At 35.1% G+C, this 13775-nt stretch overlaps 1 protein-coding gene across 1 annotated transcript in view; it reads right to left on the reverse strand.

Moving 5' to 3' along the window:
- Window positions 1–3806, reverse strand: part of LOC18436944 (putative DEAD-box ATP-dependent RNA helicase 29) — a 32081-nt gene extending 28275 nt beyond the window's left edge. The window contains exon 1 of the mRNA XM_006847164.4: window positions 3166–3806. Within this exon, the coding sequence (XP_006847227.2) occupies window positions 3166–3538 (373 nt within the window). The 5' untranslated portion in view covers window positions 3539–3806. The remainder of the gene's footprint in view (window positions 1–3165) is intronic.
- Between the last annotated feature and the right edge of the window lie 9969 nt (window positions 3807–13775).

Raw genomic sequence — 13775 nt, forward strand, 5'->3', positions numbered from 1 at the left:
CGTAAGCACCATTCCATCTTCCTTAAAAATGATACAATTCTATACAGTAACAAGACAAAGAAAAGCCTGAAAACTTCCAAACCTACGCCAATATCTTACCAAGTGCCCAAGAAAAGACATCATCTCTTCCAACTCCCCTTCCATTAGCTCACCTCTAACAGAAAGCATCCACATGATTTTTCCCCAAGGACGCAAGTGAAGTCAACAACCCAAACAATCTAAGCATCTAGCCAAAATTCACATCCTTAGGAGAACCTCCTAGAGGGATTATCCAAAACATCTGTCAAGCAGAATATGCTACCTACAATCCGTCCTAATGACTATTCAATCACTTACCCCGAAGATCACTACATGCTCACTAATAGAAAGCAAGCTCCAAAAATACGGCCTCTTATTTTCCATTTACCATCCCAAATTTCAGTATCATACATAACATTTGATCTCAACTGCTAGATCCTTTAAAAAAAAAAAAAAAAAACATCAAGAACTCTAAAATGTGAATACCCAAATCCTTTGAATCCTTGTCTCAATAACACTTTTTCCACTGAATTGGATTAATTCTATCAGTAGAAAGAGTCATGTTGTCCCAAGGCTCCACAGAAAGTCCCTTTGGATATAGCAACTTGTTAGTAGACATCTTAGCATACCCAACAAAAAAATGTAGCGAATCAGGATAACAGCCAATGTGAACCTAACAAGTTTGATAGGACCTACTAGCCTTGTGATTCTCTTCATCACAGTGTCTCAAACTTGTTTCTAAGGGGCACAGTAATAAAGAGGAATCCAAAATATGAGGTGGATCAATAATCAATAATTCCTCCCATAGCCCTAGACTAATCCTTGTAACCATTTTATCTTTCCAATGGCAATGGACTTTGTTTTGGACAAATTGCCCTCTTGAACCAACGCCCTCACAATGCGTATCAGTATAAAAATCAAGGTAGAGAGTGCTCCAGAAGAGGACCTCAAATCATGATGGAGTCATCTAAACATTGCGAATGTAAGTCCTTTCCATACCAAGGATGGGGGAAAGCCCTCAATCCAACAAAGCTTTGCCCCTTCATTGAGACACCAAATATTCTACCATGACAGACGACAAGAGAGGCAGAGAAGCTCCTCCCAGCACAATCCTCTCCAAAATCTATAAACTTCTTTATGGGAAGGCATTAAGAACTAATGAAAATCAGGAGTAGAAAAAAACACGCACGATCATTCAGTGAATCAATCTATCCGCAAAACCTAACCTTCTCAACTTGTATCCAACAGAACTCTGGCAACATGGTTATGAGCTTTTTCCATGTTTGCAATAAAGTTTGATCCTACACTTTGGATGCCAGTCCCCTAACTGGAGGGGTGAAAGGCAGGTAGTTTTGTACCCATTGGTTAGGGGAAGAGTCAGCAGATTTTCTCCATGAGAACCAGACAGATGACGTTGTGCTTATTCTACTAAATTCAAGGGAGCTTCGTGAAAGTGAGATGCATATGGGTGGCTCATTGACATTAGGTTCCACTAGAGTCAAATGAAAATTTCTATGGCTGGTGGTGGTTAACAAAAAAATCCCAAGGCTGGTGTGCACAGTGGATTTGGAGAAAGCACATAATTGGAGTTTTTCCCATCTTCCATTTTGAGCAGGAAACAAACTTGTGCTTAAAGACAGTCGATTAAAACTCAGTCCACCAACTTGAACATTGACACAATTTTCCCTTCATCGATCACAATAAAAATTCACTTCATCTAGAAGTGAACACCTGGAATAAATGGTAAATAACACCCAGCAATGATAGATACAAGGTCATATAGGATTCCTTCTTGGTATCCATGCTCAAGAAGTATTGGGGTGATAGGCAGTAAAGACATATTAGAACTAATTAGAGAGAGACGAACCCATAAACAACTAACAGTAACTATGGGTAAAAAGAAGTTGGGAGGCGAACATGGCATGAAATACAACTCAATTAAAGAACAGAGTAACATCTTATAGAATACTTTGGGGCACACAACGAGATATCAGTAGTTAAATAAGAAGAAAGATTAGGACATTACTTATTCAGGTCTGACAGAGAAGATTAGATCATATCGCCCCCAGATTCCAAGGGAGAATTTTCAATCGAATCAATGTGCTGGCCCTTAACCATGTGTTCAGAGGAGAGCAATGCTGTAAACATAGTATGGAGTATCCAAGGGCCTGTCAAGAACCAAGCCTTTGCATTGCTTATTATCCTCGATAGAGAGCTGACTGTTGACCTTTGACAAACAACAAACTGACCATACCTAATAGATTTCTAATGTTCAAAAAAGAATTAGAGAAACAGTCAACCACCTATTTCTACATTGCAACTGGGTTACTGTAATGTGGGCCCTTTCATTAAAGTAGTTCAGTTTTGCATGTGTAAACTGATCATCAATGGTACACTGTTGTTTATCCCCTTGTTGCTGAAAAAATGATTGATACTGTGGCAGCTGACTATCCTCACAGTGCTATGGTTAACATGGTTAAAGAGGAACAAAAGAGGCCTTAAAAATGTTGATAGGGCCAACAGAAACCTCAGGACATTAATTATTTCTTAGAAAAGAGTTCAAGGACAATCATCTGGAAGATTTTGAGAACCAATGGCACCAACATGCGTATTCAGAACTATCAACAACCAGTAAGGCCTTCATCAAACAAAAAATAACCAGTAAGGCAATGGAATGGTTTCTGCCCTCTGTGGCTGTAACTAAAGTTACAATCTGAAGGAAGTAGAATTATACGATCTGCTACTGGATCTTCGGAATTAGGAGTCCAAGACAGAGCCATGCTATCAGATCGGCTGGGCAAACAGAAAAAGTATCGACGGTGTTCACATATTGTGTTTGAAGAAATATAGGGCATCTATATATATACTTGAGGCCGATGTTTTGGCCAAGGAAAAGGAGACCATAGAAAGAGCTGATAGTTACAGTGTTCTGTGTACAATTGTGCAGATGAACATACTTAGTTTTGATTCTTTTCGAGTTGGGTGCACTCTGATGGATTTTGTAGAAATCCAGTAAATGTTGTATATCATTTATTCTTTTTAAATAACAAATGAAATATATTTACCATTAAAAAATAATAATCAAAGGGGAAGAAAAATATCCATTTGAACTCATAGAGAAGAACAGAAGTAGAGTAAGAAACAAACCCATATATCTCCCTAGCTCCTTGGTAAACTTGAAGGTCTGAAGAGCCAGGTCTCTGGTCGGTGATAGAACTAGGGCACGAACCCCAGTCTGAGGAACATGCTCCTTCAATCTCTCCAGCATGGGGACCAAGAAAGCAGCGGTCTTTCCTGAACCAGTCCTGGCCATGCCGACCACATCAGCACCCGCAAGAATGAGGGGCATGGCCTTCCTCTGAATAGGGGTTGGAACCCTGTAACCCTTCCGCTTCACCCCTCTGAAAACATTAAGGCTGAGGCCCATGGACTCGAAACCACCGGACTTTGCTTTCTTCTTCATCTTCTCCACCTGCTTCAGCTGCGCCTTCGAGCTAACCTGCAAATTAACACGCGCCATTGGAGCTCGCTCTCTCTCTAGATTTGAAAGTTAGAGAGAGAGTGTGCGTGGAAGAGCTCTGCTCCCCGGGGTCTTCTTCCCTGGTAGAGAAAGCAATAAGCTTCCTCGACTCGGAAGCTTGTAGCAAACAAATGAAACTGGTTGGGTTGAGGGAAAAAACAAAAAAAAAGAACGATAAAATGTCGAACTCGACGTTGCAAAAAATTTAAGGCTAAAATGTTGAAATTTTATATAAAAATATTATATTTTAAATATCAAAAAAAATATTCTATATTACGATCCCCTACGATAAATCCCTAAAATTTTAGATTAAAATTTAAGAAAAATATCTCCTTACCTTTATTTTTACTTCTACTTCCTATCAAAGTCAAGGTTTAAAAATGTTACTTTTATCATAAAATTTTCATTTTTTTTATCTCGCAACTTCTATATCTTTTTTATCATTAATTTTTTACCCACATAAATATTAAAATGATACTTATCTCTCAAAACACACTCTCTCAACACTCCATTTCTCTCTTTAGTTCCCAAAGTTAACTCTTTTTGAATCTTCATTATCTCATCTCTCACTAAAAATAAAACTACTCCCTCTAAAATCATTATCTCTATCTTAGACCTCCATTTCTCTCTCTGCAATCCATCCATCTCTATAGTTTTAGTTTTTTTTTTCTGTCTAAAATCCATCGGGTAGGTCCGCCTAAGGTATGGGAAATCTTTCTCCTATTACATGAATCAAACGTTTCATTTCAATCGAGAAAAACCATCTCTTTCTCAACAATGTCTTTACCATTTGATCCAATAGCGTTTCGTTAGATAAGAACAGATTTGATAAATACTGATAACTCTCAACTGGCTATGAATCAACAATTCGAAGTGCTTTTCTTACGTATTCTTGATCAACTAGCATTCATATACAGATATAGGAGAATGTGTTTGGGAGGTAATAAATCTCTTTGACATCTCTTCATCTGCATCCTTCAGGTCTTCTGTGTGCAACCTCTACCATTCAGGTCTTTCATGAGTCCACTGCTCTAGTTTTGCTGACCGATAAACCTGTGCAAAACACGAGAGAGAAGCCACAATGATTTCACCATGCATAAAAGATTTGTAAAGAGAGAAAGAGATGGCCCAATTTGTAGAGAGAGAGAGATGGCCCGAGTTTGAAGATGGAGAAATGATTGTGGAGAGATATAGAGAGAACCTCATTCTTCTTGGGGTGGACGGAGGATTGAAGCAAAAGCCATTTTTGGATACTCTGAAACCCTATCCAATTACAAAAATACAGCAACTAAACAAAAACTATTCTCTCTCCTCTCATCCCTCAAAAAGTAACCCATACAACTTGAAAAAAAACAAGAAATTCAAACACCCATTTACCCTTCTCTCTAAAACCTCTCCTTTTCTCTCTCTAAAACAGCTCCACACCAACCTCTTTCTCTCTCTAGAAATAATCACTTTCTCTCTCTAGAAATAACAAAGAGAACTTAAGAGAAACATGAAATTCAGAAACCCAATTATCCTTCACTAGGCCTCTGCAATTTATCGCGCCATTCAAAAACAGCACATTGTTTTTCCTTTAGAAATACCCAGAGATAGAGGAGGAGTAAAGAGAAAAAGATGATACAACAGTGAAAAATGTATTGCCCACAGTTTGCTCCAACAATGTAGGTCATTCGCACAGTTTTTATTTAAATCTTGTTTAGCAAAATGGCTTCTAACCATATTATATCTATTGTTGAGAGAGAGGAGAAAGAGACAATGTAGAGTGGGTCCCTGTACTTTGGGTATCGTATTAGAGAGAGAGAGAAATGGAAGTTTGAGAGAGGGAGATTTTAGAGAGAGAAATGGAGTATTGAGAGAGAGAGTGCTTTGAGAGATATGTATCATTTTAGTATTTGTGTGGGTCAAAATTTAATGATAAAAAAGGTATAGGGATTGCAAGATAGAAAAAATGAAGAATTTATGCTATAAGTAACATTTTCAAACTTTGGGTTTAATGAGAAATAGAAGTAAATAATAGAAAATAAAAAAATATTTTCCTTAAAATTTATTTTCAATATAGGTTTATATGAGCCCTGCATATATGTCCGCCAACTAATAGAAACCCATCCTAAATTAAACCATAAGTCTAAGTTAAGGAAATGAAACTTGTTGGGTTGAGAAAGGAATATGTATAAAAATAATATAGAAAGGCTTTGGATGCTACGAGATCATTTATTTTTTTGGAACAAGGAGGTTACATTCATTTTGTGTCGTTAGATGTGAAATCTTATACATAAAAGTATTATCAAATATTCGAGAAATTTTAGTTTGGACGTTGTGCCCAAACAATGATACATCTTCAATAGAGAGAGAGAGCCATTTTTATACTCCACCAGTGCACTCAACCTTGCCCTAGGTGCCCAACCCATTGAGCTCCAATTGCCTCCTAAAAACTATAAAAAAAACAAAGAAATTCAAAATTAAAAAAATCGAATATTGGTTAGAATATGTTTTAGATGATTTTGTTAGTTTTAAGATGATTTCTCTTTTTTCAATTTTTTTTTTGAAATATTCAATATAAAAAATAATTTTTTCACTAACTCAAATTTTATTCTAATGAAGTGGTACCCACGTTCTTCCGTGCTCGTAGGTCTACTACCTTATGCATCCAGCCCTTGAAGTAAATCAGCGGATATAACCATTCTAACCGGACAAGTCTTAGAGCGGTCAAAAAATTGTTGGAAAAAATAAAAAAGATACAAAAAAAGCTATTAAAATATGAAAAACATGTAAAGAATGATTAAAACAAAACACACTAAAATGAAGTTGAAAATTAATGAAAAAAATAACTTTTAAAGATGCCTAGTGGTATTTTTAAAATTTTCTGAAAAAAATAAGAAAATGTAAAAGTGAGTATTAATGATCAAAACAAATTCTAATCTTTACTAAAATATAAAGAATATTAAAAAATGTATTACGAATCAAATTTTTTATTTTTAGGATATATACATATATATATATATATATATATATATTTTAATATATATATATATATATATATATATATATACTTTTTTTTTTTTTAAATACATGTCGATCACCAAAACGGTCGAAAACTCAATCAGTAGATCGAGAGGTAGTTCTGCCCCTTGTCCCCCAGGATGGGTAATATGTTGTCATGTTGCTCCAATCTGACCAGAACAACACAACTAACAAGCGTAACTTTGTTCGCTTCTTATCCACCAAGCACGGAAGTTTAAAGAGAAGTGTAGGACCTGAGGAAACTCCATTTCCATTCGCCTCCCAGCGAGGAGGCATCTACCTCATCCCGATAACAAGGAGAGGTTCACCATGATGATGATGATGGGGGTGGTCACTGAAAGAATGAAATTAATAAGAGGCCATATAGCAAGGAGAGGTTCACCATGTTACTGTTTCGTTCCTGAAAGAATGAAATAAAGGGACCATCCTTTTTTTTTTTGCAGCATGCTCATCAGATTCGCAGGGGACTGTTCGCTTTACTTAGCTGACTGACAAAGGCTTGCGAAACTGAGTAGCTCCGCACTTTTGCTTCGCTCACTTTCTCGGTTTAAGTCTTGAACCTTTATGCTAACCGTTGGCTTTCTCAGTCGCAGAAAGACTTTATCTATACTATTGCTTAGAAGTAATGAAGGTCAGACCAACGAGTGGAGCTGAGCCTACGCTATGAAAAGAGTCACCACTGAGAAAGTACGAAAGCAAGTTGATGCAATCTGATCCATTATTAGGGATCAATCCTGAACCTGCTATATCATTCTCTTTTCCTATAGACAAAATAGGAGACTTCATCAAATCAATTATTATAAAATTTTGAATCATATCATTTACCCTTACTTCCCTACACGACTCTTTACCTCTATGGGGTAGTAAGAAACTTTACCCTTTGGTCGTACTCGTGGTTGTTCCGCTTCGCTCTCCCCTAGTTCAAGTGAGCTCTTGAGGTTCTTTGCCTGTTCTATTAATTTTTTTAATAATTTTATTTGTAACTATTTTTTGGATTTTTTAAAAAATTTTCACTCTTTTTATTTTACTTGGTTGTACATGACTCTGCCTAGTCTACTCAAACTTGGCTGAGTTACGCGCGTCAACCAAGGGCCAATTACCTTGGCCGAGGTGATTTTCTCAAGGAGAGACAATGGAAGATCAAATTACTCTTTCAAAGCATTCACGGGCGTTATTTTTTTCTTCTTTTTCTTTTATTTTTAGGAAAATGTTTTGATAGCGTTGTGGCTTTATGAAAATAAGGAACGCCTCACCTCAAAACTCACCAAAAATTGCAGGTCTAGCTTCAAAAAACTTTCAAATCGATCAACTCGGCCTTGACCATTATGGTTGTGAAAAAATTAGGATTTCAAGCCCTGAAAAAAGTTTCTATTATAATACATTATCTAAACCATCCATTTAACCCCTAACAATAATTGTTCGTAGATCCACTATTGCTTTAATGGCATTTTGGCAGGAAGAAGGCAACATATGCATACTTATATATGAAAGTCAAGCAAGCCTACTATCAAATAGTTTGACACTGGTTTGCAGACTCCCTTAGAGCAAACAAGCCAACCATTATCTTTTTCCTCTCTATCCTCCCTTGTTCTCCATTTGTAATTATATTTTTATTACTCTCTCTTATGATCTCAAAATCGCAACATTCATCTGAGTTTTGTTTTGTGCTTTCAAGGGCCAATACTTTGCAGTAAATCCTCTCAAGCTCTAAACAGTACACAGTGAAACAAATATGGACTGTGAACATGAAACAAATATGGATGGAAGGGGACAATCAGAGAAGCAATGGACGTCGGATATCAGGAATGCCAAGATCAGCTTGTACCGAGAGGAGGTGGAGGAACAGGGAACGTCATTGCATTTACAAAGTCCTGGAATGCCTGATTGAGCACCACAGAGCATTTCACTCCCAAGCATGGCCATCTGCACCTCCAACCCATGGAGCGCCGCAAAAGTCGTGCGCTCCTCTGTGTCCTTGACCACTATGGCCGGACAACCTACCCGAACTTGAGAGCCACAATTTCGTCGACATGATGCTGCTGCTCAATCTGAAGGGAAGTCTATCGTCCTTTCTTTTCATCTCCTTGAATGTACTCGAGTATGTCCTTTGCTTCAAGGCCTTCCTCAATGGCATCCTCATTGCCATCCAAAGACATTATCAGCCCCAAGTGATCTCTCACAGCTCTCTCAATCTGCCCATCCCCATTAGTCGCTTGTTTCAGGTTCCCACCAAATTCTTTGTCTAAGTGGCCGACTGAGGCCAAGTCCATCGTGTTCGACATTGAATCCAAAATTGAGCACTCTCACTGCCTTCCTTCTGCAAAAGCTCCTCAATGCGGCTGCAATACTGGAAATTTTTGCTATAGCCTTAAAATATATATTTATTCTTAATTATAAAATTTAAAGCTTCAAAAATAGTGTAGATCCAGCCAATGTATGAAAACTTGAAAATCTTGAAAATTGACGGTCCAAAAATGCATTACAAGATGCAGTATTTTCACAATTTTTTTTCTCATGTCCATGCATCTTGATGTCAAAATGATCAATTTGAGGATATTGGGCATCAAAATAGCCTTTTCTAGTGAAATTTGATGTTAAGATGGTCAATTTGAGGATATTGGGCATCAAAATAGCTTTTCTTAGTGAAATTTTTGAGATGAGCTCTAATTTGATTGTTTAGAGCCTCAGCTCTATATAAACTTTTTCCTTATAATAAATTTTATTTGCAAAAATGCAAATAATATAATTTTTTATTTATTTAGAAAAACAAAATTTTCTATTCATAAATCTTTTTTTATAGGTGTGTCGCACGAGAGATTAAAAAGGCATGCTGCGGGGTTCACCTAAAGTTTAGTACACACTCATTGCCTCTCTATTGAGAAGACCGAAATTTCGGTGAGGTAAGCTTGCTCACATGAAACATAATATAATATAATATATACTATAAAGTAATGATCATATGAAACCCTCCCACCCCCATGTGTGTAGGACTTCAAAGAATCACCATTAAATTTAACACACCCATAATAATTTTTCTAGAGATCTGTGCCAAAATTAATGGTGATCCTTTAAGGTCCTACATATACAGGTATGAGAGGATCTCATAGGATCATTACTCTATATTATAATTAGAGAAAGTATAAAATGAAACCATCCACTTTTAGTACAAAGTGGTCGCATTAATTTTGGTCATTATACGTGAAATTGGGTGGCTACCATTACTCCATTGATCAAGCACAAACTTCAAAAGAAATTACCCATTAATTTATTATATTGTATCATAATGTAATAATATTATATTTTCAACACAATGAACTTACCCCTTAATTTATTATAAGGTTGACACCTTATATGAACTTTTTATATAATAAAAAATAACTATCCAAAGATAATCTGTTCATGTACTTTTGCTTATTACAAACAACCCAAAAAAAGTTGAGGTTCAAAATAAAACAAAGAGAGTGAGTCAATTAATCTTCTTGCTATAATAAATGGACCGGGTCTCTATGCTACCAAGCCCGCATATGTAGAAATGCCAACTTCTTAATAAATCTATTTTTAAGATGGATTTTAGGCCATAATTTTAAGAACATGTAATCTCTAACATAGAGATTTTGAATATGAAAAAATAAATAAATTTTAAAAACTGAAAATAATAGTTATAGTAAAAAAACATTTGGACCGTTAGTTTATCTTGTTCTTAGATGAAACATCTACTTGCACTCATCTTCAAGATAGAAGCTTTTGGACAGCATATGTAGAAATGAGGTCCAGCCATGAAACAATTTTCCATAATAAATTAGCTCTACAATAGATTCGGATACTTATGCAGCAAACAAATTTTTGATTCACAACAAGGGAGATCCACGCTGTTGCAGTAGCATCATAAATCGAACTTTAGCAAAAACTAACCCGAGCCTCCGAAGAACCGTTCATTCAACACACTATTTGAACCAGTGATTTAAAAAATACCGGGTCGAACCGGACTCGCCCGGTTCGACTCGGGAATCGGCACTGGATGTGCCGATTCAGGCAAATTACACGGAATCGCCCGGTTCCAGAGAGAACCAAGCGATTCTGTACAGTGACTCACCGATTCACTGTACGAAATCGGCGAGTCCCGTGAAGAACACGGGCGGCACAGTGTTCTTTACGGGATTCTTCAAAATTTGTCATTTTTTTGTCATTTTTCTTGTTTTTTTTGCCATGTGATCGAATATGCAGGCTTTATGCAGCTTTTTTCAGCCTTTTCATTGATTAAATGGTGAAGAAATTTATTGTTTTTTAATCATGAAAGTTACGTTTTGGATCATGAAAGTTGCCAAATAGGGCCTGAATCTGTGAAAATTTGTAGGCATTTTGATCGTAAAGTTGTTCATCAAAAAATTCTGTTACGAATTTGTGATAATCGTTGAGAAAAACAGAGTAATTTGGAGATTGAAAGCTCGGGTTCACAAAACCAGGTAAGAACTTTGGGTTTTTTTTTTTTTTTTCCACCATATGATCAATTTCACTGTATATTTTGAAAATAATGAGTTACATTTGTAGGGTTTTTAATCTTTATTATGTCTTTTATCATTTAACATATTCATTTTTTTAATTTGCTCAATTACAGCCTGATGTTTTAGATGAACACAGTGATGTATGTGAATAAAATTTCTGTTGTTTTTTTTTTTTTTTTTTCCGCCTTTCGATTTTTTGTTCACGATATATTACAAATAATGTGTTAGATTTCTAGGGTTTTTAATCGTTATAGTATTATTTATAATCAGATGTATTCAATTTGATCTGATTTATTCAACTTGAGTTTCATTTTTTAAATTCAATGACTGTTGTCTGTAAAGAACTGCGTTTTTTTTTTTTTGCTCAATTTAATCGATTTGATTTGATTTATTGATGATAATGTGTTCATAATTTAGGGTTTTGATTCCTTATATTGTTGTTTATCAAAAAATGTACTCAATTGGATGTAATTTATTCGCTTGGAGGTGGATTTTTGAGTTAAAATGGCTGATGTAAAGCGGCACTGTGAAGAACAATTTTTTTTTTTTTTTTTTTTTTTTTTTTTTTTTGTAATCCATGATGGAATTTTTTGTTCTTTTTTATAATCCATGATCGAATTTTTTTAAAATTAGTTTTCTTTTTTTTTTGTAATCCATGATCGAATTTATTGTTTTTTTTTTTTTTTTTGTAATCCATAATCAAATTTTTTGAAAATTTGTTGTTTTTTTTTGTAATCCATGATCGAATTTTTTGTAATCCATAATCGAATTTTTTGAAAATGATGATTTTTTGAAAAGATGTGAAAATCGTGACAAGGTTTTGATTATCATGAGGTATTAAACCATATTTTTAATTTTTATTGTCAAAGTTTATGTTGAAAAAATTGTATGTTGGTAGATTATTTATGCAAAAAAATGCATGTCATTATATTTTTAATGCAAAACTGTATTTTTTTAATTTGTTGTTAATGAATTTTTTAGTTGGAATGACTGCTGTTAGGTGGCTTTGTGAAGAAGTGTTTTTATTTGTTTTTTTTTTAAGTACATGATCGATTTTTTTTTTAAAACTCGTGATTTTTCTAAAAGATGTGAAAATAGTGACCTGGTTTTGATTATCATGAGGTACTAAACCATATTTTTAATTTTTATTGTTAAAGCTTTTGTCGAAAAAATTGCATGTTGATAGAATATTTATGCAAAAAACATACATGTTATTATATTTCTAAATTCTAATGCAAAACTGTATTATATTTTTAATGTAGTTTTGCATTAAAAATGTATTTTCAATTTTTAAAATTTTGAACGCAAAAAATACATGTTGTTAAATTGTATTATCGTGAGGAATTAAAGTGAATATCATTGTAAAAAAATTGTGGCATATATGACAATTATATTATCCTGCATTTTTTCAATTTTATTATTAATTTTTTAATGCAAAAAATATATGTTCTTGATAATTGAGTTGTAGCCATGTTTAGAGCTTGCATTTTGTATTACATTATCCTGTATGTTTGTAATTTATATGTACGAAAATATTATTGTCAATAGAAGTATTTTGTAATAACAAATAACAACAAATATAACTACATGAACTACCCCAACATATTATCACTACACATGGTGATTATTTTTCTTGTTGAACTATCAGGTTAATTTTTAACTTTTTACATATTAAAACAGTTGAATCATGACAGGATCTGCAGAAGACCTTGCATGACAACATGGGGTCAGACTTAATCCCAACAAAAAAGACAAAATTATTTGTAATTACTGCCAAAGAGTGATAAGTAGTGGGGTACATAGGTTCAAGCAACACTTGGTAGGGGTTAAGGGAGATGTTTCTGCATACAGTAGTGTTCCTAATAATGTAAAAAAACAGATGGCGACATTTCTTAATACTAACAAAGGTAAAAAAATTGTCAAACATAGGATGAATGAGAAGATAGTAGTTTATATACGCCATCAAGCATGAATGATACAGAAGAGCAATATAATAATGACTTAAAAGAGCAATATAATAATGACCTGAACATGGCCACAAGAATGAATTTATATGAACAATATCAGAGGGAACGTGGGTTTAGAATGCCCGGTGGGTCTAGCTCATACATGCATGATGGGTCTAACTCAAACATGTATGGCGGGCCCAGCTTAGATATGCATGGCGGGCCCAAGTCGAGCATGTATGGCGGACCCAGCTCAAATATATATGGAGGGGTTGGTGGCAGTATGTATCAACAAGAATCAAACGTTGAAGAAATAGTTCCTAACTTATCTAGGAGTGCCAGTATTATAGGTCATAGTCGTATAGACCCATTTCTCTCAAAGCCTAAGTTATAACAGATGACTCTAAAAGGCATGGTTAAAGGTACAAGAAACATGTTGGGGAAATATGTTGGTAAATGGTTCTACGATAAAGGGATTCCCTTTGATGCAGCCAATAACCCATATTTTCCACCTATGGTCAGTGCAATCCAGAGAGCCGATCCCAGGGTAAAACCCCCGACTGCATATGAGCTCAATGGGCCAATATTAGATGAAGAGGTGGAGGAAGTTACAAAGTAGATTGAAGAATATAAACATAGTTGGCCAAAGACAGGCATTACTCTCATGAGTGATGGTTGGTTGAATAAAGTTAGCAAAAATGAGTTTTTAAACTTCCTGGTCTATTTCTCAAAAGGTACAGCTTTTTTGTCTAGCAAAAACGTATC

The sequence above is a fragment of the Amborella trichopoda genome, chromosome 11 (assembly GCF_054954075.1).
Source record: "Amborella trichopoda isolate Santa Cruz 75 chromosome 11, AtrichopodaSantaCruz75HAP2 v2.0, whole genome shotgun sequence".
NCBI lineage: Eukaryota > Viridiplantae > Streptophyta > Magnoliopsida > Amborellales > Amborellaceae > Amborella > Amborella trichopoda.